General features: G+C 40.7%; 1 protein-coding gene across 2 annotated transcripts in view; it reads right to left on the minus strand.

Moving 5' to 3' along the window:
- LOC139761990 (colorectal mutant cancer protein) overlaps positions 1–22426 on the minus strand; it is a 245792-nt gene that overhangs the window by 68411 nt on the left and 154955 nt on the right. For both annotated transcript variants that reach the window (XM_071686767.1, XM_071686769.1), the window contains exons 9-11: positions 21742–21996; positions 7000–7652; positions 2719–2983 (exon numbers count right to left, since the gene is read on the minus strand). In XM_071686767.1, coding sequence (XP_071542868.1) covers positions 2719–2983; positions 7000–7652; positions 21742–21996 — 1173 coding nt within the window. The remainder of the gene's footprint in view (positions 1–2718; positions 2984–6999; positions 7653–21741; positions 21997–22426) is intronic.

The following is a 22426-nucleotide window of genomic DNA, read 5'->3' on the forward strand; positions in this document are numbered from 1 at the left end:
TTTTCCCAGTGCTACCTCGCACACATGAGGGGGGAGGGGGTTGTTATTTCATGTGTGGTGAGGTGGCAATGGGAATGAATAAAGGCAGACAGTATGAATTATGTAAATGTGTATATATATATGTATATCTCTGTGTGTGTATATATATAGGTATATGTTGAGATGTATAGGTATGTATATTTGCATGTGTGGATGTGTATGTATATACATGTGTATGTGGGTGGGTTGGGCCATTCTTTCGTCTGTTTCCTTGCGCTACCTTGCTAACGCGGGAGACAGCGACAAAGCAAAATAAATAAATATAAATGAATACTATAGAGCTATTTTACAGTCATATAATTCATGTAAATCTTTTATGTTTACATGTATCTTTTCATGAAAAGTTAAAGCAGTCAATACTGGATTTGCATCAGAGGTTTACCCCTCTGTTCTTCTTCCTTGATCCCTTTGCCACCCATAACCAGAGGTTCTTCATGTTAACTTAAACCATGAAATTTATGTTAGGTGACTTTTTTTGCACCCATCCTTTACTTTTACATTTAATTCTTTCACTGTATAATGAGAAACATAGAATATAAAGACATTTGTTTTGTAGATTTTGAACAAAATTCTGCTAGTTACCCAACATTTAAAGGTTAAGATATTCATGGCTTTGGTCCTCAAAAATCCATCTGTAGGAGAAGAGATACCAGCAAGCTGTCTTTATATATAGGAATGTTTGACCTCCAGTTTTGTGGACTTTCAATACTTCATAGCAGAAAAGTGCTCCTTAAGAGCCAGATTAGGAGAAGCTTTTGCATTCTTGATAGACCTGGTGCCTTATGCATTTGGATTTGGAGTAAAAATGATCAAACCTTTGATGAGGAGTGATAGACTGGGAAAACAGATGTGTGCATCTACATCTGCAGTAAACACATTCATTATACTTTTTATACATGCAATTACCTTCCCAATCTTGGATTCTACTTCCCCAGATGCACTCACCTAAAGCTACACTTTCTCACTGTGTCCTCAACACAGCTCATCTCTACAACAGGACAAACACATTCAACTTATCACTAGACCTTTCATATCCAAGGAGTAAGTTCCATTCTGAAAACAATGAACACTTATTGCTTAACTTTCTGCATTTGCCCAACACAGACAAATGTATATCACCATCCTTTTTGATCTGTTGTCATGCATAGTGGATATGGGCAGCTTTCTGTGCATTGCATGAGCTCCGTAGAAGGGATTCCTGGGTCAGGAAATGAAATCACTAAGTACCGTTAAACTGGTATAACTGGACTCCACTACCAAGTGCTTACACTGCAATTGAGAAGACATCCTTAGAGAAGCTGTATCATCATTGGACAGAGAAAAGTACAGTCCCAGTGAGAAACTTCTCACTCCAAAAGAGTTCATCTTTCTTGCGCTTTTCCATATGTTGCAGCCTTGAAACAACAGGAGCTCCATAAAATGGGTTTGAGTGTATAATGATAATATCATCAAACTAACAATATTTATATCATGCCATGGGCCATATATATAGGGAAAGTGTATTTGGTTGCAGAATTATCTTTAACAACTGACTAACCAACTAACCATCTCCTAAAGTGATAGGGTTAGCATCTTAAAAAGACAAAAGACATAGAGGAGGGGTGCCAGATGAGAGGAGAAACAGTTACAAAATCTGTGATGAGATTTACTTGAGCTGAAACTGTGTATCATCAACATATAAGGGTTAGAGGTGAAAAAGAGGTCAGGTGTGTAACAGGTTTTACTGTGATAATGCTAGTCAATTGTCTAATTAAATGCTCCACAGTATCAAATACAAAAAGGATGGGACTCATTGTTCCAGTCATCAATGTGGGAGAAATTCACCCATTCTTTGTGGTATGTGGTATACACTGAAGTCCCCTTAAAGGAGAACCTCAGCAACAGGTTGATAAGAAAGCAATGCCATGGAGAATAAGGGAAGATTGTTGAAAAATATTACAAACTTAGCAGAGACAGAAGCTCATTAGCTAAATCAAAGGGGAACACTGTAACAAAAGTTGCCACACATAGTTTGAACAAAATGGCATTAAAATCTAGATACTGAGGGTCCTTGAGGAGCACAAAAGTATTTCAATTTTACAATGAGCACATGCTCTACCCTATAAGTGAATTAGGCAGTACAGATTACCTCGGTCTATCAAAATTATATGTCTCTAGTTTTATCGACAGTGATAACTGATATGTAACTATTTCAGCGGATTTGTTTTGAATATGGAAGTAAGGTTAGCTAGAGTGGTACAATTCTAGTTATAAGAATCTCCTAAATAATTTGGATTATCAGAATTCATGACTTTACAAGAATTCACGACTATACAAGACATAAAGATGTATAGGTATGTATATTTGTGTGTGTGGACGTGTATGTATATACATGTGTATGTGGGTGGGTTGGGCCATTCTTTCGTCTGTTTCCTTGCGCCACCTCGCTAACGCGGGAGACAGCGACAAAGCAAAATAATAAATAAATACAAGACAGAAAAATTATCTCCCCACATGTTTCATCTTTTAGCATAAATATCTTCAATTCACATTACTCTTCTAAATTTGATAAAGCTAACAATAAGTCAGTATGCATTGAATACAAATACACAAATATAATTATGACTTGTATATTCTAGGGCCAGATGAAATGGATTAACTCACTTTTTTAATTTGGATATACTAACTTTGTGACCATACCTGAGCTCTGAGTTCTGCACGATCCTCTCTCATTGCAGTAAGCTCCTGCATAAGTACTGCATTCTCAAGGTCAAGTTTGTGGGCATCATTAAGGCTAAGTGGGTAGTGTCTGGTAAGAGGATCCACATGGAGGGACTCAAGTGGGAGAAGTGATGCTGCCACATGACCACGCTCCTCTTTAAGCCGATTAATGGTCTCACGGAGCCGTTGTTCCTCTCCACGACTCACATCTGAATCAACACCACTGGACGTCGATGAAGCCGTACTACAAAGATGCAATTAACAACTTTTTGTATCTGAATTCCATTACTCAAGTATCTATTAGATAATTTGCTTATGCAATACTACAAAGAATTCATAACCTTTTTGGATATTCAATCTGAAAGAAAAGGCCCAATGAAGGTAACATATATGGTACATGGTTTGAATATGAGTTACAAAGGAGAATAACGCTATAAATTTTGCCCTCAGTGTGAGAGAGATGTCAGGAAAAAATTAGAATTTTCTGGCCTTTGAATCAAACTGACAGTGTCAAGAATAAACGGTTCTTTGAAATCAAAGAAAAATCAAAATGAGATCATAGAAAATAAGCAATAATCAAGTTAGAAAGATGTAATGAAGTACTTCTTTTGTAATAAAGTGGTAGGGTGATGAGATAAACTCTGTGGTGAGACTTTCAAAAGCAGACAGAATACATAAAGTTTAAAAGGTGAGACACAGTAAGCAAAATTTAAGAGACGGGACCCCAAGAGAGTAGAAAATCCCTCTCAGTACGGTATAATTAGGCAATCATATAACAATAAGGTTGAAAGATGAGACCCTACAAGTGTAATCTCTCTTACCAATGTGAACAAACAAATACATATAAACATACATCATTGTTTCATAAACACTTGGTTATTATTATAATTATTATTATACTTTGTCGCTGTCTCCCGGGTTAACAAGGTAGTGCAAGGAAACAGACAAAAGAATGGCCCAACCCACCCACATACACATGTATATACACACATGTCCACACACGCACATATGCATACCTATACATTTCAACATATACATATATATACACTTACACAGACATATAAATATATACTATATTTATCTTATTTTATTTTGCTTTGTCACTGTCTCCCGCGTTAGCGAGGTAACGCAAGGAAACAGAAAAAAGAATGGCCTAACCCACCCACATACACATGTATATACATACACATCCACACACGCAATCTATACATACCTATACATCTCAACGTATACATATATATACACACACAGACATATACATATACAAACATGCACATAATTCATAGTCTGCCTTTATTCATTCCCATCGCCACCCCGCCACACATGAAAATAACCTCCCCCTCCCCCCAAATGTGTGCGAGGTAGCACTAGGAAAAGACAACAAAGGCCACTTTCGTTGACATTCAGTCTCTAGCTGTCATGTAATAATGCACCGAAACCACAGCTCCCTTTCCACATCCAGGCCCCAAAGAACTTTCCATGGTTTACCCAAGACGCTTCACATGCCATGGTTAAATCCCTTGACAGCACGTCGACCCCGTTATACCACATCATTCCAATTCACTCTATTCCTTGCACGCCTTTCACCCTCCTGCATGTTCAAGCTCCAATCACCTAAAATCTTTTTCACTCCATCTTCCCACCTCCAATTTGGTCTCCCACTTCTCCTCGCTCCCTTCACCTCTGACACATATATCCTCTTGGTCAATCTTTCCTCATTCATTCTCTCCATGTGACCAAACCATCAAAACACCCTCTTCTGCTCTCTCAACCACACTCTTTTTATTACCACACATCTAACCCTATTATTATTTACTCGGTCAAACCACCTCACACCACATATTGTCCTTAAACATCTCACCTCCAGCACATCCACCCTCCTGCGCACAACTCTATCTATAGCCCACACCTTGCAACCATATAACATTGTTGGAACCACTATTCCTTCAAACATACCCATTTTTGCTTTCCGAGATAATATTCTCAACTTCCACACATTCTTCAACGCTCCCAGAACTTTCGCCCCTCCCCCAACCTATGATTCACTTCCGCTTCCATGGCTCCACCTGCTGACAAATCCACTCCCAGATATCTAAAACACTTCACTTACTCCAGTTTTTTCCATTCAAACTTACCTCCCAAATGACTTGTCCCTCAACCCTACTGTACCTAATAACTTTGCTCTTATTCATATTTACTCTCAGCTTTCTTCTTTCACACACTTTACCAAACTCAGTCACCAGCTTCTGCAGTTTCTCACATGAATCAGCCACCAGTGCTGTATCATCAGCGAACAACAACTGACTCTCTTCCCAAGCTCTCTCATCCACAGCAGACTGCATAATTGCCCCTCTTTCCAAAACTCATGCATTCACCTCCCTAACAACCCCATCCATAAACAAATTAAACAACCATGGAGACATTACACACCCCTGCCGCAAACCTACATTCACTGAGAACCAATCACTTTCCTCTCTTCCTACACGTACACATGCCTTATATCCTAAATAAAAACTTTTCACTGCTTCTAACAACTTGCCTCCCATACCATTATTCTTAATACCTTCCACAAAGCATCTCTATCAACTTTATCATATGCCTTCTCCAGATCCATAAATCCTACATACAAATCCATTTGCTTTTCTAAGTATTTCTCACATACATTTGTCAAAGCAAACACCTGATCCACACATCCTCTACCACTTCTGAAACCACACTGCTTTTTTCCGCAATCTGATGCTCTGTACATGCCTTCACCCTCTCAATCAATACCCTCCCATATGATTTACCAGGAATACTCAACAAACTTATACCTCTGTAATTTGAGCACTCACTTTTATCTCCTTTGCCTTTGTACAATGGCATTATGCAAGCATTTCACCAATCCTCAGGCACCTCACCATGAGTCATACATACATTAAATAACCTTACCAACCAGTCAACAATACAGTCACCCCCTTTTTTAACAAATTCCACAACAATACCATCCACACCCGCTGCCTTACCGGCTTTCATCTTCCGCAAAGCTTTTACTACCTCTTCTCTGTTTACCAAATCATTTTCCCTAACCCTCTCGCTTTGCACACCACCTCGACCAAAACACCCTATATCTGCCACTCTATCATCAAACACATTCAACAAACCTTCAAAATACTCACTCCATCTCCTCACATCACCACTACTTGTTATCACCTCCCCATTTGCCCCCTTCACTGAAGTTCCCAATTGTTCCCTTGTCTTACGCACTTTATTTACCTCCTTGCAAAACATCTTTTTATTCTCCCTAAAATTTGATGATACTCTCTCAACCCAACTCTCATTTGCCCTCTTTTTCACATCTTGCACCTTTCTCTTGACCTCCTTATGTACATATATTCACATGTATATAGTTCATACTTGCTGCCTTTATTCATTCCCGTCACCAACCCGCCACACATGAAATGACAACCCCCTTCCCACACACACGCATGAGGTAGCGCTAGGAAAAGACAACAAAGGGCACATTCATTCACACTCAGTCTCTAGCTCTTATGTATAATGCACCAAAACCACAACTCCCTTTCCACATCCAGGCCCCACAAAACTTTCCATGGTTTACCCCAGATGCTTAACATGTCCTGGCTCAATCCATTGACAGCACGTCGACCCCGGTATACCACATCATTCCAATTCACTCTATTCCTTGCACGCCTTTCACCCTCCTGTATAATCAGGCCCCGATCGCTCAAAATCTTTTGCACTCCATCCTTCCACCTCCAATTTGGTCTCCCACTTCTCCTCTTTCACTCCACCTCTGATACATATATATCTATATTCATCATCACCTTAATTAATAGGGGTTTATGAAATATTCAGTTACAAATATTTCCATAAATATCAGCATCACATGCTAAATTTTAAGTCATAATTCATAAAGGAATCTGCAAGGAAAATTGGATTAATATCTATTTTTTCATTATGGAAAATACTATACGTGGGAGTTCCAATTAGAGCAGGCATCAGAGAAATAGATAGATGGACTATACAATTTAACATATGAAATGAAACCCAGAGGGATAACAGATTGAGAATCAAAATAATAATGACCAAACACTATAACAAGATTATTTCTAATGTTGTCACAATTAACTAGAAACAAAACATGTTTTATAAACTTTTTTTATTCTATGTATTTTTCATTTTAGGATGGAGATATTAATTCAAACTTCATTACAAAGCTACAACTTCTAGAGAAACATTCCTTTCATTGTATGTTCTTACCTGGTATTATGACTAATCCCTGCTTCATTCCAGCTCTCTGTGTCAGACTGCTGAACCCCTGACCTCTCCAGGCGAGACAGTAAGTGACGAGCAACATTTTCTGTTGATCTACGTTGTTCCTGAGCTCTTTTAACTAAAGTCACAAGATCATCCTGGTCAGCATAACTCCAGCCACCACCTGCACTACCAACTCCACCACTAGTTCCCTTCACTCCTACACCTGCAGCCTTACAGCTTGCTAATAATAAACCAATTTCACTCTCTAATAGTGCAACCAAGACCTCATATGCTTCTATAGTTTGGTCCAAGTTTGTCACTGCCATCTGTAATGCTATGGAATTTGATTCATATTTACCCATCAGAATACTCAAATGATCACAGTGTGATTTAGATTCACCAAGAGTAATAGCCAAAACATCATTTTGTGCTTTTAAATGGTCCACTTTTGCATGCAGTCTTTCTATCTCAACTTCAAATTCCTTTAATCTCTCATGAGGTGCCAAAGCTCCTCCAGCAGTAGCAAGAGTGTGGTATAATTCCTGTGCATCACTTTCTTCCTGCACCCCTGCAACTAATTGTTCAGCAACAGCAGTAGTCCACACACCAACACTGCTCAAGTCTGTCCCAGTTATTCTCTGGTCACCACTCTCAGCCTGTAATAAGACATTTTGCTATAAACACTTTCTTTGTATGGAAGAATGCACATCTAGAAAAAAAATAGTTCAAAAGATTCATATGACTCCAATTCAGTGATAACACCAACTTTGAAAGTACAAGCCAAGTGAGCAGAGAATTAAACATGAATTATCTAGAGATGAGAGGAAACTGTACTAAACTACTAAAACACTGTTGGATCAGTAGCTCCAACCTCCCAGGGAAGATATTCAGATGCTCCACGAATTAACAGTGGATAATAACTGGGAATTAATAGTGAATAATTATTGATATATCAACCTTAAGAATATCAGGCTCGAGTTCAATAAGGACTAGTTTCCGAGTCTACAGGGTACCATGGCCTCTCACCTGTGACCAAAGCAGAATTTAAATGCCACAGTATGCAGTATCTCTCTACATGGTATTGTGGTCATGCACTCATAGTAAGTGATATACAGTGTAAAATAGTAAAACACAGCTTGTGTGCATAACCATTCTATGTGCCCTTGGTAAAGCACATTTATGGTTTTATCTTTAATTTGTTTATGGATGGGGTTGTTAGGGAGGTGAATGCAAGAGTTTTGGAAAGAGGGGCAAGTATGCAGTCTGTTGTGGATGAGACAGCTTGGGAAGTGAGTCAGTTGTTGTTCGCTGATGATACAGCACTGGTGGCTGATTCATGTGAGAAACTGCAGAAGCTGGTGACTGAGTTTGGTAAAGTGTGTGAAAGAAGAAAGTTAAGAGTAAATGTGAATAAGAGCAAGGTTATTAGGTACAGTAGGGTTAAGGGTCAAGTCAATTGGGAGGTATGTTTGAATGGAGAAAAACTGGAGGAAGTAAAGTGTTTTAGATATCTGGGAGTGGATCTGGCAGTGGATGGAACCATGGAAGCGGAAGTGAATCATAGGGTGGGGGAGGGGGCGAAAATTCTGGGAGCCTTGAAGAATGTGTGGAAGTCGAGAACATTATCTCGGAAAGCAAAAATGGGTATGTTTGAAGGAATAGTGGTTCCAACAATGTTGTATGATTGCGAGGCGTGGGCTATGGATAGAGTTGTGCGCAGGAGGGTGGATGTGCTGGAAATGAGATGTTTGAGGACAATATGTGGTGTGAGGTGGTTTGATCGAGTAAGTAATAATAGGGTAAGAGAGATGTGTGGAAATAAAAAGAGCGTGGTTGAGAGAGCAGAAGAGGGTGTTTTGAAATGGTTTGGTCACACGGAGAGAATGAGTGAGGAAAGATTGACAAAGAGGATATATGTGTCAGAGGTGGAGGGAACGAGGAGAAGTGGGAGACCAAAGTGGAGGTGGAAAGATGGAGTGAAAAAGATTTTGAGTGATCGGGGCCTGAACATGAAGGAGGGTGAAAGGCGTGCAAGGAATAGAGTGAATTGGAACGATGTGGTATACCGGGGTCGACGTGATGTCAATGGATTGAACCAGGGCATGTGAAGCGTCTGGGGTAAACCATGGAAAGTTCTTTGGGGCCTGGATGTGGAAAGAGAGCTGTGGTTTCGGTGCATTATTACATGACAGCTAGAGACTGAGTGTGAACGAATGGGGCCTTTGTTGTCTTTTCCTAGTGCTACCTCGCACACATGAGGGGGGAGGGGATTGTTATTCCATGTGTGGCGAGGTGGCAATGGGAATAAATAAAGGCAGACAGTATGAATTATGTCCATGTATATATATGTATATGTCTGTGTGTGTATATATATGTGTACATTGAGATGTATAGGTATGTATATTTGCGTGTGTGGACGTGTATGTATATACATGTGTATGTGGGTGGGTTGGGCCATTCTTTCATCCGTTTCCTTGCGCTACCTCGCTAAAGCGGGAGACAGCGACAAAGCAAAATAATAATAATAATAATAATAATCTTTACTTCCATGCATTTGATACCAAAATGTAATGTGGTTGCAAAATATGTTATAAATTTGGACAGCTTGACACCATATGAGAAAATTCAGTTTCTTTGAGGGCTTACCAATGAAATGTTTCATTAAAAGGGAACAACTAAAAGTGATTTTTATTTAAGAGTGTAAAATATGTAGATGATGCATCCAAAGTACTGTAATAACAGTATCCTTAGTGAAAATAAGACAGTTAATAGTCTCATCCCTATTCTAACTAAAATCAAAATTTGGCTAAAACTTTCTAGACTATTACCTCAGAATAACAAAATGCATCAATACAGTATTATACCACTTGAAAACTAAGGGAGTAGCAATATGTTTTTAGAGATATAACAAAAACTGGAGTGAAATAAGGATGACTGTAAAAACATTCTCTTTCTATTGCTGGTAGTCAAGTCTATCAGTAGGTAGTAGTAGGTGGCAGGCAACCACACTCAAGGGATTTACTACTGTCCGGGTATTTGGGGGATTTATGGTGGCAATACAGTGAATCAACACTGTTGTTTGTCATGTCTTTCACCATGGTCAGTTGTTTCATCTACATATGGGCTGCAGACATTCAGCCTACAAACTCAAACACTCTTCATCTCATACATCTCATACATACTTCATACAACTCTTTACTTTCAGCTCTTTATGTTTCCCACTGTATACAATGAAAATTGATGGCAGTACACATATAAAGTGATATTCCAGCACCAAACCAGAATTGAAGAGCCCTCTTGATTGTCATCAAATTGTAATTTTACGTTACTTCTCAGGTTGTTTAAATCCTTTAATGTAAATGTAGCCTTCAGCAATAACAAAACTATAAAGAATATCTTAATCAAAAACTCACCTGAAAATTCTGCAGGCTGTGTTTACAGAATCCCTTGTAAAAGCTGTAATATATTTCATGTTGGGCAGACTGGTAAGATCTTCATGTTAAACAACACTTAATATATTATAAGAACAGGACAAAAATCAAATGCTTTGTTTGATCATATCAAAAAATATGACCATTGTATTGACTGGGGTTAGTTCGGTTACTAACTGTAACTCCTTTACTATGAGAAATAGCATTGAATCTTCTATTATTGAATACACAAAGAAGTGTAACATCAATGTTAGTGAAGGTCAATACAAACTGAATAGCTTTGCCATAGGCAAAATTTGTAAACAGTACCATTCTCTGTCCACATAGTAAAATTTTATAACAAGCATGATGCCAGACCCAAACACCAACCCGAACACCACCATCCAGTAATGCTTGTTTACCAATGTTGCCTTAACTGCATCTCTTCCTTGTATATCAACTGACTGTTCTATATCTTCTGTCTCATTCTTGTATCTCCCCTGACAATGTGACCATTACACAAAAGTGGAACTTATCATCTTTCATTTTCCTGTGGTGTTTTGCATATACTAGATCACATGCACCACTGTGACCTCTTGCAACATATATATGTATTATCATACTTATATTTGATCGCCATTTCCCACTTCAGTAAGGCAGTGCCAGGAAACAGACGAAAAACAACCCATCCATTCATATAAAGATATACATAAATGTCCATACACACACATATAAAAAACATATACATAAACATATACATATCAACATAAATACATACACATACATACACATAAACATATATACACATGTCCATATTCATACTTGCTTGCCTTCATCCATTCCTGGCATCACCCCGTCCCACGGGAAACAGCATCGCTACTCCCCACTTCAGCGAGGTAGCACTAGGAAAATAGACAAAAAAAGTCACATTCTTTCACACTCAGTCTTTAGCTGTCATGTGTAATGCACCAAAACTACAGTTTCCTATCCACATCCAGGCCTCACTGACCTATCTATGGTTTACCCCAGATGTTTCACATGCCCTGATTCAGTCCATTGACAGCATGTCAACCCCAGTATACCACATTGTTCCAATTCACTCTATTCCTTGCACGCCTCTCGCCCTCCTGCATGTTCAGGCCCCAATCGCTCAAAATCTTTTTCACTCCATCCTTCCCCTTCCAGTTTGGTCTCCCACTTCTACTTGTTCCCTCTACCTCTGACCCATTATCCTCTTTGTCAACCTTTGTCAACCTCTCCTCACTCATTCTCTCCATATGTCCAAACCATCTCAACACATCCTCTTCTGCTCTCTCAATCACACTCTTTTTATTACCACACATCTCTCTTACACTTTCATTACTTATGTGATCAAACCACCTCACACCACATACTGTCCTCAAACATTTTATTTCCAACACATCCATCCTCCTTCGTACAACCATATAATATCATCAGAACTACTAATCTTTCTAACATATACATATATATTCAAAAACTGGAGGAAGTAAAGTGTTTTAGATATCTGGGAGTGGATCTGGCAGCGGATGAAACCATGGAAGCGGAAGTGGATCATAGGGTGGGGGAGGGGGCGAAAATCCTGGGAGCCTTGAAGAATGTGTGGAAGTCAAGAACATTATCTCGGAAAGCAAAAATGGGTATGTTTGAAGAAATAGTGGTTCCAACAATGTTGTATGGTTGCGAGGCGTGGGCTATAGATAGAGTTGTGCGCAGGAGGATGGATGTGCTGGAAATGAGATGTTTGAGGACAATGTGTGGTGTGAGGTGGTTTGATCGAGTAAGTAACGTAAGGGTAAGAGAGATGTGTGGAAATAAAAAGAGCGTGGTTGAGAGAGCACAAGAGGGTGTTTTGAAATGGTTTGGGCACATGGAGAGAATGAGTGAGGGAAGATTGACCAAGAGGATATATGTGTCGGAGGTGGAGGGAACGAGGAGAAGTGGGAGACCAAATTGGAGGTGGAAAGATGGAGTGAAAAAGATTTTGTGTGATCGGGGTCTGAACATGCAGGAGGGTGAAAGGAGGGCAAGGAATAGAGTGAATTGGATCGATGTGGTATACCAGGGTTGACGTGCTGTCAGTGGATTGAATCAGGGCATGTGAAGCGTCTGGGGTAAACCATGGAAAGCTGTGTAGGTATGTATATTTGCGTGTGTGGACGTATGTATATACATGTGTATGGGGGTGGGTTGGGCCATTTCTTTCGTCTGTTTCCTTGCGTTACCTCGCAAACGCGGGAGACAGCGGCAAAGAAAAAAAAATATTTAATCTATATATATATTTATTTATCATACATAATCGCTGTTTCCCACATCAGCGAAGTAGTGCCAAGAAACAGACAAAGAATGGCCTATCCATTCATATACACATATCTGTACATAAGCGCCCATATATGCACATACATATGCACATACGTATACATATATCTATATATATTTTGCTTTGTCGCTGTCTCCCGCATTAGTGAGGTAGCACAAGGAAACAGACAAAAGAATGGCCCAACCCACCCACATACTCATCCACACAAGCGAATATACATACCTATACATCTCAGCGTATACATATATATACACACACAGACATATACATATATACACATGTACATAATTCATACTGGCTGCCTTTATTCATTCCCATCACCACCCCGCCACACATGAAATAACAACCCCCTCCCCCCTCATGTGTGCGAGGTAGCGCTAGGAAAAGACAACAAAGGCCACATTCGTTCACACTCAGTCTCAAGGTGTCATGTAATAATGCACCGAAACCACAGCTCCCTTTCCACATCCAGGCCCCACAGAACTTTCCATGGTTTACCCTAGACGCTTCACACGCCCTGGTTCAATCTATTGACAGCACGTCGACCCCGGTATACCACATCGTTCCAATTCACTCTATTTCTTCAACGCCTTTCACCCTCCAGCATGTTCAGGCCCCGATCACTCAAAATCTTTTTCACTCCATCTTTCCACCTCCAAATTGGTCTCCCACTTCACCTCATTCCCTCCACCTCTGACACATATATCCTCTTGGTCAATCTTTCCTCACTCATTCTCTCCATGTGACGAAACCATTCAAAACACCCTTTTCTGCTCTCTCAACCACACTCTTTTATTACCACACAACTCTCTTACCCTATTATTACTTAGGCAATCAAACCACCTCACACCACATATTGTCCTCAAACATCTCATTTCCAGCACATCCACCCCCCTCCACACAACTCTATCTACAGCCCACACCTCGCAACCATATAACATTGCTGAAACCACTATTCCTTCAAACATACCCATTTTTGCTTTCCGAGATAATGTTCTTGATTTCCACACATTCATCAACGTTCCCAGAACTTTCGCCCCCTCCCCTATCCTATAATTCACTTCCACTTCCATGATCCCATCCACTGCCAAATACACTTTCAGATATCTAAAACATTTCACTTCCTCCAGTTTTTCTCCATTCAAACTTACCTCCCAACTGACCTGTCCCTCAAACCTACTGTACCTAATAACCTTGCTCTTACTCACATTTACTCTCAGCTTTCTTCTTTCACACTCTTTACCAAACTCAGTCACCAGTTTCTGCAGTTTCTCACATGAATCAGCCACCAGCGTTGTATCATCACCGAACAACAACTGAATCACTTCCCAAGCTCTCTCATCCACAACAGATGCATACTTGCCCCTCTTTGGAAAACTCTTGCATTCACCTCCCTAACAACCCCATCCATAAACAAAATAAACAACCATGGAGACATCACACACCCCTGCCACAAACCTACATTCACTGAGAACCAATCGCTTTCCTCTCTTCCTACACGTACACATGCCTTACATCCTCGATATAAACTTTTCACTGCTTCTAACAGCCTGCCTCCCACATCATATATTCTTAATACCTTCCATACAGCATCTCTATCAACTCTATCATATGCCTTCTCCAGATCCATTAATGCTACATACAAATCCACTTGCTTTTCTAAGTATTTTTCACATACATTCTTCTTATCCCTGGGGATAGGGGAGAAAGAATACTTCCCACGCATTCCTCACGTGTCGTAGAAGGCGATTAAAGGGGACGGGAACGGGGTCCAGAAACCCTCCCCTCCTTGTATTTTAACTTTCTAAAAGGGGAAACAGAAGAAGGAGTCACGCGGGGAGTGCTCATCCTCCTCGAAGGCTCAGACTGAGGTGTCTAAATGTGTGTGGATGTAACCAAGATGAGAAAAAAGGAGAGATAGGTAGTATGTTTGAGGAAAGGAACCTGGATGTTTTGGCTCTGAGTGAACGAAGCTCAAGGGTAAAGGGGAAGAGTGGTTTGGGAATGTCTTGGGAGTAAAGTCAGGGGTTAGTGAGAGGACAAGAGCAAGGGAAGGAGTAGCACTACTCCTGAAACAGGAGATGTGGGAGTATGTGATAGAGTGTAAGAAAGTAAATTCTAGATTGATATAGGTAAAACTGAAAATTGATGGAGAGATGGGTGATTATTGGAGCATATGCACCTGGGCATGAGAAGAAAGATCATGAGAGGCAAGTGTTTTGGGAGCAGCTGAATGAGTGTGTTAGTGGTTTTGAAGCACAAGACTGGGTTATAGTGATGGGTGATTTGAATGCAAAGGTGAGTGATGTGGCAGTTGAGGGAATAATTGGTATACATAAGGTGTTCAGTGTTGTAAATGGAAATGGTGAACAGCCTGTAGATTTATGTGCTGAAAAAGGACTGGTGATTGGGAATACCTCGTTTAAAAAGCGAGATATACATAAGTATACGTATGTAAGTAGGAGAGATGGCCAGAGAGCGTTATTGGATTATGTGTTAATTGATAGGCGTGCGAAAGAGAGACTTTTGGATGTTAATGTACTGAGAGGTGCAACTGGACGGATGTCTGATCATTATCTTGTGGAGGCGAAGGTGAAGATTTGTATAGGCTTTCAGAAAAGAAGAGAGAATGTTGGGGTGAGGAGAGTGGTGAGAGTAAGTGAGCTTGGGAAGGAGACTTGTGTGAGGAAGTACCAGGAGAGACTGAGTACAGAATGGAAAAAGGTGAGAACAAAGGAGGTAAGGGGAGTAGGGGAGGAATGGTATGTATTTAGGGAAGCAGTGATGGCTTACGCAAAAGATGCTTGTGGCATGAGAAGCATGGAGGGTGGGTTGATTAGAAAGGGTAGTGAGTGGTAGGATGAAGAAGTAAGACTATTAGTGAAAGAGAAGATAGAGGCATTTGGACAATTTTTGTAGGGAAAAATACAAATGAGTGGGAGATGTATAAAAGAAAGAGGCAGGAGATCAAGAGAAAGGTGCAAGAGGTGAAAAAGAGGGCAAATGAGAGATGGGGGGAGAGAGTATCATTAAATTTTAGGGAGAATAAAAAGATGTTTTGAAAGGAGGTAAATAAAGTGCGTAAGAAAAGGGAGCAAATGGGAACTTAAGTGAAGGGGGCTAATGGGGAGGTGATAACAAGTAGTGGTGATGTGAGAAGAAGATGGAGTGAGTATTTTGAAGGTTTGTTGAATGTATTTGATGATACAGTGGCAGATATAGGGTGTTTTGGTCGAGGTGGTGTGCAAAGTGAGAGGGTTAGGGAAAATGATTTGGTAAAAAGAGAAGAGGTAGTTAAAGCTTTACGAAAGATGAAAGCGGGCAAGGCAGCAGGTTTGGATGGTACTGCAGTGGAATTTACTAAAAAAGGGGGTGACTGTATTGTTGACTGGTTGGTAAGGTTATTTAATGTATGTATGATTCATGGTGAGGTGCCTGAGGATTGGCGGAATGCTTGCATAGTGCCATTGTACAAAGGCAAGGGGGATAAGAGTGAGTGCTCAAATTACAGAGGTATAAGTTTATTGAGTATTCCTGGTGAATTATATGGGAGGGTATTGATTGAGAGGGTGAAGGCATGTACAGAGCATCAGATTGGGGAAGAGCAGTGTGGTTTCAGAAGTGGTAGAGGATGTGTGAATCAGGTGTTTGCTTTGAAGAATGTATGTGAGAAATACTTACAAAAGCAAATGGATTTGTATGTAGCATGGAATAACAACCCCCTCCCCCCTCTTGTGTATACATATATATATATATATATATATATATATTTTTTTTTTTTTTTTCTTTATACTTTGTCGCTGTCTCCCGCGTTTGCGAGGTAGCGCAAGGAAACAGACGAAAGAAATGGCCCAACCCTCCCCATACACATGTACATACACACGTCCACACACGCAAATATACATACCTACACAGCTTTCCATGGTTTACCCCGGACGCTTCACATGCCTTGATTCAATCCACTGACAGCACGTCAACCCCTGTATACCACATCGCTCCAATTCACTCTATTCCTTGCCCTCCTTTCACCCTCCTGCATGTTCAGGCCCCGATCACACAAAATCCTTTTCACTCCATCTTTCCACCTCCAATTTGGTCTCCCTCTTCTCCTCGTTCCCTCCACCTCCGACACATATATCCTCTTGGTCAATCTTTCCTCACTCATTCTCTCCATGTGCCCAAACCATTTCAAAACACCCTCTTCTGCTCTCTCAACCACGCTCTTTTTATTTCCACACATCTCTCTTACCCTTACGTTACTTACTCGATCAAACCACCTCACACCACACATTGTCCTCAAACATCTCATTTCCAGCACATCCATCCTCCTGCGCACAACTCTATCCATAGCCCACGCCTCGCAACCATACAACATTGTTGGAACTACTATTCCTTCAAACATACCCATTTTTGCTTTCCGGGATAATGTTCTCGACTTCCACACATTTTTCAAGGCTCCCAAAATTTTCGCCCCCTCCCCCACCCTATGATCCACTTCCGCTTCCATGGTTCCATCCGCTGACAGATCCACTCCCAGATATCTAAAACACTTCACTTCCTCCAGTTTTTCTCCATTCAAACTCACCTCCCAATTGACTTGACCCTCAACCCTACTGTACCTAATAACCTTGCTCTTATTCACATTTACTCTTAACTTTCTTCTTCCACACACTTTACCAAACTCAGTCACCAGCTTCTGCAGTTTCTCACATGAATCCGCCACCAGCGCTGTATCATCAGCGAACAACAACTGACTCACTTCCCAAGCTCTCTCATCCCCAACAGACCTCATACTTGCCCCTCTTTCCAAGACTCTTGCATTTACCTCCCTAACAACCCCATCCATAAACAAATTAAACAACCATGGAGACATCACACACCCCTGCCGCAAACCTACATTCACTGAGAACCAATCACTTTCCTCTCTTCCTACACGTACACATGCCTTACATCCTCGATAAAAACTTTTCACTGCTTCTAACAACTTGCCTCCCACACCATATATTCTTAATACCTTCCACAGAGCATCTCTATCAACTCTATCATATGCCTTCTCCAGATCCATAAATGCTACATACAAATCCATTTGCTTTTCTAAGTATTTCTCACATACATTCTTCAAAGCAAACACCTGATCCACACATCCTCTCCCACTTCTGAAACCACACTGCTCTTCCCCAATCTGATGCTCTGTACATGCCTTCACCCTCTCAATCAATACCCTCCCATATAATTTACCAGGAATACTCAACAAACTTATACCTCTGTAATTTGAGCACTCACTCTTATCCCCTTTGCCTTTGTACAATGGCACTATGCACGCATTCCGCCAATCCTCAGGCACCTCACCATGAGTCATACATACATTAAATAACCTTACCAACCAGTCAACAATACAGTCACCCCCTTTTTTTATAAATTCCACTGCAATACCATCCAAACCTGCTGCCTTGCCGGCTTTCATCTTCCGCAAAGCTTTTACTACCTCTTCTCTGTTTACCAAATCATTTTCCCTAACCCTCTCACTTTGCACACCACCTCGACCCAAACACCCTATATCTGCCACTCTGTCATCAGACACATTCAACAAACCTTCAAAATACTCATTCCATCTCCTCACATCACCACTACTTGTTATCACCTCCCCATTTACGCCCTTCACTGAAGTTCCCATTTGCTCCCTTGTCTTACGCACCCTATTTACCTCCTTCCAGAACATCTTTTTATTCTCCCTAAAATTTACTGATAGTCTCTCACCCCAACTCTCATTTGCCCTTTTTTTCACCTCTTGCACCTTTCTCTTGACCTCCTGTCTCTTTCTTTTATACTTCTCCCACTCAATTGCATTTTTTCCCTGCAAAAATCGTCCAAATGCCTCTCTCTTCTCTTTCACTAATACTCTTACTTCTTCATCCCACCACTCACTACCCTTTCTAAACAGCCCACCTCCCACTCTTCTCATGCCACAAGCATCTTTTGCGCAATCCATCACTGATTCCCTAAATACATCCCATTCCTCCCCCACTCCCCTTACTTCCATTGTTCTCACCTTTTTCCATTCTGTACACAGTCTCTCCTGATACTTCTTCACACAGGTCTCCTTCCCAAGCTCACTTACTCTCACCACCTTCTTCACCCCAACATTCACTCTTCTTTTCTGAAAGCCCATACTAATCTTCACCTTAGCCTCCAAAAGATAATGATCAGACATCCCTCCAGTTGCACCTCTCAGCACATTGACATCCAAAAGTCTCTCTTTCGCACACCTGTCAATTAACACGTAATCCAATAACGCTCTCTGGCCATCTCTCCTACTTACATAAGTATACTTATGTATATCTCGCTTTTTAAACCAGGTATTCCCAATCATCAGTCCTTTTTCAGCACATAAATCTACAAGCTCTTCACCATTTCCATTTACAACACTGAACACCCCATGCATACCAATTATTCCCTCAACTGCCACATTACTCACCTTTGCATTCAAATCACCCATCACTATAACCCGGTCTCGTGCATCAAAACCGCTAACACACTCATTTAGCTGCTCCCAAAACACTTGCCTCTCATGATCTTTCTTCTCATGCCCAGGTGCATATGCACCAATAATCACCCACCTCTCTCCATCAACTTTCAATTTTACCCATATTAATCGGGAATTTATTTTCTTACATTCTATCACATACTCCCACAACTCCTGTTTTAGGAGTATTGCTACTCCTTCCCTTGCTCTTGTCCTCTCACTAACCCCTGACTTCACTCCCCAGACATTTCCAAACCACTCTTCCCCTTTACCCTTGAGCTTTGTTTCACTCAGAGCCAAAACATCCAGGTTCCTTTCCTCAAACATACTACCTATCTCTCCTTTTTTCACATCTTGGTTACATCCACACACATTTAGGCACCCCACTCTGAGCCTACGAGGAGGATGAGCACTCCCCGCGTGACTCCTTCTTCTGTTTCCCATTTTAGAAAGTTAATACAAGGATATATATATATATATATATATATATATATATATATATATATATATATATATATATATATATATATATATATATATATATCTTCTTTTCTTTCAAACTATTCGCCATTTCCCGCATTAGCGAGGTAGCGTTAAGAACAGAGGACTGGGCCTTTGAGGGAATACCCTCACCTGGCCCAATTCTCTGTTCCTTCTTTTGGAAAATTAAAAAAAAACCGAGAGGGGAGGATTTCCAGCCCCCCGCTCCCTCCCCTTTTAGTCGCCTTCTACGACACGCAGGGAATACGTGGGAAGTACTCTTAATCCCCTATCCCCAGGGATATATATATATATATATATATATATATATATATATATATATATATATATGTAGAATTGATAGAGATGCTCTGTGGAAGGTATTAAGAATATATGGTGTGGGAGGCAAGTTGTTAGAAGCAGTGAAAAGTTTTTATCGAGGATGTAAGGCATGTGTACGTGTAGGAAGAGAGGAAAGTGATTGGTTCTCAGTGAATGTAGGTTTGCGGCAGGGGTGTGTGATGTCTCCATGGTTGTTTAATTTGTTTATGGATGGGGTTGTTAGGGAGGTGAATGCAAGAGTTTTGGAAAGAGGGGCAAGTATGAAGTCTGTTGGGGATGAGAGAGCTTGGGAAGTGAGTCAGTTGTTGTTCGCTGATGATACAGCGCTGGTGGCTGATTCATGTGAGAAACTGCAGAAGCTGGTGACTGAGTTTGGTAAAGTGTGTGAAAGAAGAAAGTTAAGAGTAAATGTGAATAAGAGCAAGGTTATTAGGTACAGTAGGGTTGAGGGTCAAGTCAATTGGGAGGTGAGTTTGAATGGAGAAAAACTGGAGGAAGTGAAGTGTTTTAGATATCTGGGAGTGGATCTGGCAGCGGATGGAACCATGGAAGCGGAAGTGGATCATAGGGTGGGGGAGGGGGCGAAAATTCTGGGGGCCTTGAAGAATGTGTGGAAGTCGAGAACATTATCTCGGAAAGCAAAAATGGGTATGTTTGAAGGAATAGTGGTTCCAACAATGTTGTATGGTTGCGAGGCGTGGGCTATGGATAGAGTTGTGCGCAGGAGGATGGATGTGCTGGAAATGAGATGTTTGAGGACAATGTGTGGTGTGAGGTGGTTTGATCGAGTGAGTAACGTAAGGGTAAGAGAGATGTGTGGAAATAAAAAGAGCGTGGTTGAGAGAGCAGAAGAGGGTGTTTTGAAGTGGTTTGGGCACATGGAGAGAATGAGTGAGGAAAGATTGACCAAGAGGATATATGTGTCGGAGGTGGAGGGAACGAGGAGAAGAGGGAGACCAAATTGGAGGTGGAAAGATGGAGTGAAAAAGATTTTGTGTGATCGGGGCCTGAACATGCAGGAGGGTGAAAGGAGGGCAAGGAATAGAGTGAATTGGAGCGATGTGGTATACCGGGGTTGACGTGCTGTCAGTGGATTGAATCAAGGCATGTGAAGCGTCTGGGGTAAACCATGGAAAGCTGTGTAGGTATGTATATTTGCGTGTGTGGACGTATGTATATACATGTGTATGGGGGTGGGTTTGGGCCATTTCTTTCGTCTGTTTCCTTGCGCTACCTCGCAAACGCGGGAGACAGCGACAAAGCAAAAAAAAAAAAAAAAAATATATATATATATATATATATATATATATATATATATATATATATATATATATATATATATAATAATCAACTACTGGTAAATATTTACATGTAGAGGCAAATGCAGAATGCAGTCTCTGAGATTCTAAGCAAATGTCAAGATCTGACATAAAAATTACAGTCCTCCAATGCCACTGTCTTTCAAGTGAGACAGGAACATGGTGAAGAAAAGAAGTGACATCAACTGGAATATGAGGTACAGCGATTGAAGGAACAGCCAACTTTATGAAATGAAAGTGGAAGAATTTCTTAAAAAAGTCAGAGATGATCAGTTGCAGACTATCAAAATAATTTCTATAAAAGTCAGCATGAGTACATTATCAATAGCTCACCTTCTTTAGTCTAACTCGTTCAGCTAGTTTACAGATAATGGGTGTATCGTCTTGAGTGGGTGTGTGACTCTCAGGGGGCAAAGGTGAAGGTGAGGGAGACACTGTACCTGGTCCTGACCCACTAAGACCAGAACCTCCAGAAATTGTAGTGAAGGCAGCCATCGGGGTGCCACGTAATCCCCGTACCGTCACTGCATCAGCAACTTGTAGTGCTTGAGGAGGCATTGCTGGCTGCATTCTCTGATATTCACGTAGCTGTGGAGAAGGATTTCTTAACAATGGAAAGTACTAGTAATCATTTATTGTCACTTTACATGGATAACAGTATGATCAAAGGGAATACTAAATGCAGACATAAAATTCTGATAATCTAAAACTAACCATTCCTGACATGGGAAATGGCAAGCAAGTATAATAATAATAAAAAAAATTAAGTATAACCATATTGTGATACAGATGTACTATTCAGTCTAGTGTATTATCTTTCAGAAGGGTGAAAGGCGTGCAAGGAATAGAAAGAATTGGAACGATGTGGTATACCGGGTTGACATGATGTCAACGGATTGAACCAAGGCATGCAAAATGTCTGGGGTAAACCACAGAAAGGTCTGTGGGGCCTGGATGTGGATAAGGAGCTGTGGTTTTGGTGGATTACACATGACAGCTAGAGACTTAGTGTGAACAA

The sequence above is a fragment of the Panulirus ornatus genome, chromosome 42 (assembly GCF_036320965.1).
Source record: "Panulirus ornatus isolate Po-2019 chromosome 42, ASM3632096v1, whole genome shotgun sequence".
NCBI classification, from domain to species: domain Eukaryota; kingdom Metazoa; phylum Arthropoda; class Malacostraca; order Decapoda; family Palinuridae; genus Panulirus; species Panulirus ornatus.